Source organism: Diaphorina citri, unplaced genomic scaffold (genome assembly GCF_000475195.1).
Source record: "Diaphorina citri unplaced genomic scaffold, Diaci psyllid genome assembly version 1.1 scaffold6541, whole genome shotgun sequence".
Lineage (NCBI taxonomy): Eukaryota > Metazoa > Arthropoda > Insecta > Hemiptera > Psyllidae > Diaphorina > Diaphorina citri.
Genome location: NW_007383917.1, coordinates 1 through 4566, shown reverse-complemented (window position 1 = coordinate 4566; position 4566 = coordinate 1). Strand labels below are relative to the sequence as shown.

At 36.2% G+C, this 4566-nt stretch overlaps 1 protein-coding gene across 1 annotated transcript; it reads right to left on the bottom strand.

Annotated features, from left to right (window-relative positions):
• Positions 1-29: 29 nt before the first annotated feature.
• LOC113472617 lies at positions 30-4318 on the bottom strand (the record flags this gene model as incomplete). The annotated part of the gene is made up of 2 exons (XM_026832414.1): positions 30-162; positions 4106-4318. Coding segments are annotated over 2 exons (339 nt in total), but the record flags the coding sequence as incomplete, so codon positions are not given.
• Positions 4319-4566: the final 248 nt, after the last annotated feature.

Below are 4566 nucleotides of genomic sequence, written 5' to 3'. Positions count from 1 at the left end.
TTTTTTTTTATGATTTCTTACACTCGTCCTCTGATCTCAGGCGGTATTAGTTGGCGTAGCCCGGTGCAGGAGCGCAAACCGGCAGTTGCAATCCCGGGTGTGCGGTGGGGGGGTGGAGGGGATGGGGTTGAAGCAGCAACTGTCCAAAAGACAACAGGTTCCCTAAGGAGGAGGAGAGGACATTGAGCATGCATACGACGTCACACACGATCATGAGGGGTTAATGTAAAAAACATGTAGGGGTATTGTCACACACGAACATGAAATGTTAAAAAGAAGATAAAAGTAAAAATACATGAGAGAGAGAGAGAGAGGAAGAGAGGGGGGGAGAGTCTGATTATGAAAAGAACAAAGTAGGTAGTTAGTGGATGTGTCAAATTTTCTTTTCTGCATTGTTTATACCTACAACTTGAGTTTCGTAAATAAAGCCCCTAATCACCTAACAATGTAGATGTACATGAACCAGCGTGGTTAGGTATTAGGTATTCGATTCTAGTCTATTGTAAATCTCAGCTCTGTTTTAGCCTACAACTTGAGTTTCGTAAATAAAGCCCCTAATCACCTAACAATGTAGATGTACATGAACCAGCGTGGTTAGGTATTAGGTATTCGCTTCTAGTCTATTGTAAATCTCAGCTCTGTTTTATATAACTTCATTATTAATCTGAAATGCAATACTTTCCCCTTACTTGAGTAATACTCGTAGAAAGTAAAAGTTATCTTTTCTTCTGTTAATTAAAGTTAAAAGAACAAAGTTATAAATAAAAGAGGAAAATCCTTCAATTCCCTTCTTCCTTTCTATTTACCTATCTTTTCTTCTGTTAATTAAAGTTAAAAGAACAAAGTTATAAATAAAAGAGGAAAATCCTTCAATTCCCTTCTTCCTTTCTATTTAGTTAACTTTTAGTTCTGCAGACTGCACTGAGGATTAGAAATATTGCAGCTTAAGTAATTATCTATTTACCTTTCCTAAATGTATCTGAAATGCTTCAGATAAACAGCTGAATCAGTATTAGAAATATTGCAGCTTAAGTAATTATCTATTTACCTTTCCTAAATGTATCTGAAATGCTTCAGATAAACAGCTGAATCAGTAAAAACTTGTACCTTCTTTTTCAGTGACGGACGGATAAAATTCGTATTAAAAAAATAAAATTTCGAAACATCCATTTTCACCCCCGGAGGCCATCAGGGCAGAAAGTTTAAATTTCACTTTTGGGTCCGAATTTAAATATGAACCATTAGTGGGACCTATTTGAAGCACAAATCATCAATCGATATGAATTTCCCATTTTTGGTGCTTCCCGGGAGAACATGGAAAAATTAAAATTTGAATAGGCCATAACTTCTGCCCTGGTTGTTGGAAAGAGCTCAAACTTGTACCAAAGTACTACGTTCTTTAAGACCTATGATATGATGTATCACAAGTAGGGGGTTCTCATTTAAGATTTTAAAGTTGGTCCCTCTGAGGCCGCCCCTGGGGGCCCTATAAAATTTTGAGTACCTCAAAAAATTATTTATCATAATCAAGGCCTGCATGCAAGATTTCAGCTTTCCAGGGTGAACAGTAAAAAAATTAAAAGGGTGGCCTGGGACTTTATGAACAGACTGTATATACTTATTATATTATGTCATACACCTTACAGCTTACACATACACTTGGGTGTCATTAAAAAGCAATGATGTTATCAGGGTGAAAATACACACCCAAACATGCTATATGCATGCTTTCACACTATTATACCTAACATCGCATTAGTGGTGAATTTAAGAGATAATGTGTTGTAGGTATGGTGTCATTGACATACTTTTCCATTTAGGTACCTCTAACCTTACTTTATTTTCGTGTTAATCTTTCATTTGGAATTGGAGTTAATCTCTCATCTACGTATGCTACACAAAGAAGATATTTCAGATAATAATAACAACCTACATTTAGGTATTTAGCTACGATGACTTTGAGTTGAGTAGGTAGGTATTAGCACTTGAAACTCAAGGGATTAATGCTTAAAGGTACACCTAGGTTGTTGTTGTTGTTGTTGTTGCTTTTTTTCTGTTACCAAACAACTTACATTCTAGCCATTTATTTTTCCTGGCTAAATTTTACAGCAAGAAAAATCTCAAATAGTAATCCTAAAAAATGAACCACCCCCTGTTTCTTCTCCTTTCAGTCTCTCCTTGCTATTCCCCTTTTTCCAGCCTCCTTTTCTTTCTGTCGTGCATTGTTTGTTTAAGCTCCTTATTCCCTTAAGTTTACATGACGGGTACCTATTTGCTTAATCCATGTTTTCATTCTTTTCCATCATGCCAACATTTCCCTTCCTTTAGTGTTCTTTCTCCATTCGAAATACACTTGCTATTTCGTCTTCCTTGTATGTACCCTTTTTTACCCTTTTCTCTTTACATATCATTCTTGTTTTCGCTCCACAGTCTTTCTATTCTTTAATTTTTTAGTCAGCCGGGAATAGAAAAGGGCGTAGTACCTAGTGTAAAGCACATATCATTCTTGTTTTCGCTCCACAGTCTTTCTATTCTTTAATTTTTTAGTCAGCCGGGAATAGAAAAGGGCGTAGTAGTGTAAAGTACATATCATTCTTGTTTTCGCTCCACAGTCTTTCTATTCTTTAATTTTTTAGTCAGCCGGGAATAGAAAAGGGCGTAGTAGTGTAAAGCTCCTTTTCTTTCGAGCTTTCTAATAATAATATATATTACATGTACATGCAATGAGTAATGCAGGTATAAATGGGATATGAACTACAAAAGGGCTTATAATCTGGGATGAAAAGAATGAACTTGAACAAATACCAAAGGTCAGTTTAAATTATAACTTTGAATCAGAGTAGCCAAGCTCTGTGGCTAAAAAGGCTTTCTCCAATTTCTCCCCATCCAGGCCGTGAGAGGCGGAGGGTTTAGGGTTTAAATTCAAATATCTCAACTGAAAAATTTGATGCGGATTTTCTTACAGCACAGGTATTTCACAGCCCAATATAATATCAGATTGAGAATGCGATCAGCCCGACAAGATTCATTCTGATTAGACGTGAGAGGCGGAGGGTTTAGGGTTTAAATTCAAATATCTCAACTGAAAAATTTGATGCGGATTTTCTTACAGCACAGGTATTTCACATCCCAATATAATATCAGATTGAGAATGCGATCAGCCCGACAAGATTCATTCTGATTAGATAGGGGATTTTCTTACAGCACAGGTATTTCACAGCCCAATATAATATCAGATTGAGAATGCGATCAGCCCGACAAGATTCATTCTGATTAGAAAGGTATTTTCTGCAGGTCTGATAGAAATGTGTGTGTGTGTGAGAGAGAGAGAGAGAGAGGGAGAGAGAGAGAAAGTTTTCAATACATGATAACACGAGGAAAGGAGAAAAAAGTAAAATCATAAAGTCACAGGAGAAAAAATAAAAAGTTTCTTGTTTCTTAGTAACGAAAAATGAAAGAAAGTAAAATAATAAGGGTATCCAGGACCCACTATGCTTTTTATAGCGTTCCAATTTATAAAATTAAAGAAAGTAGCAACACAAAATATAGGTAAGTACACCAAGAAAGTCGGACTATTTCAGGGGTTAAGAAATAAACATTCAAGATAATAAAGAAAAATAAAATGGGGAAGCAACAGGATTGGTATGTAACCTAACCCACCCAACTGAAAAATAATTATTATCCACCCACCTACCTACCCATGAAGATTTCTGCAGCAAGTGTTTTCAACATGATACCTATATCTACAACTTGTTTCCTTATTAGATAAGAAATTACGCTTCAAATGAACCTTTGAGTAAGTAGGTGTGTACAAAAGTATATGAAATTTTGCTCATCATGAAATGCACATTTTTCTTCTTTTTTATTTAGAAAATAAGATTTCTGAGGAACATTATGTTTTACACGTCATGCATTCAAAATTTCAATAGATGGATGTCTCATTGAAAATCAAGAAATTAGGTAGAAAAGAAACTGTGTAGAAATGGGAAATTCTTTTTTTTTTATTACTTTTTTGAGGAGTAGTTACCTCTACTAGTTACACAATATTAGAGCTATTTTATCAGGAATTTCGGTCTCGGACTCTGTGGAAAAGGACAAAACTTACTTGTGAACAGCAGAAATTGGTTCCGCCTGGATTCTGACATCCGTTTCCTACAGAGCAGGCTCCTGTTCCTGGTACTTTGAGCTGAGTGTCCTTGTAGTCAGGCTGGTAGGGGATGAGCATCCTGATCTTACCCCATCGGTTGAAGAACAGGATGATGGCTCCCACCCAAACACAGAGAACTATCACTACGATGGTCACTTCTACACCACGAACCTGGAAACGGTTGTCAAAAATGAAGGACGTGAAAGTAGAGGTTATTCCACGAAAAGGCTAATAGATGAAAATTTACTAACCATAAAAGATAAAAGCCTTGGATCAGGAATACTTTCATGTCTTTTAATGAAGTGTTTTGCACAATATGACATTGTTTACCCTACCCGTTCATATGAGTCTTAGCAGTCTAATCACAGTTAGATGTAAAGTAACTTCTTGAGTAAAATCCAGGCTGTTGATACCACTTA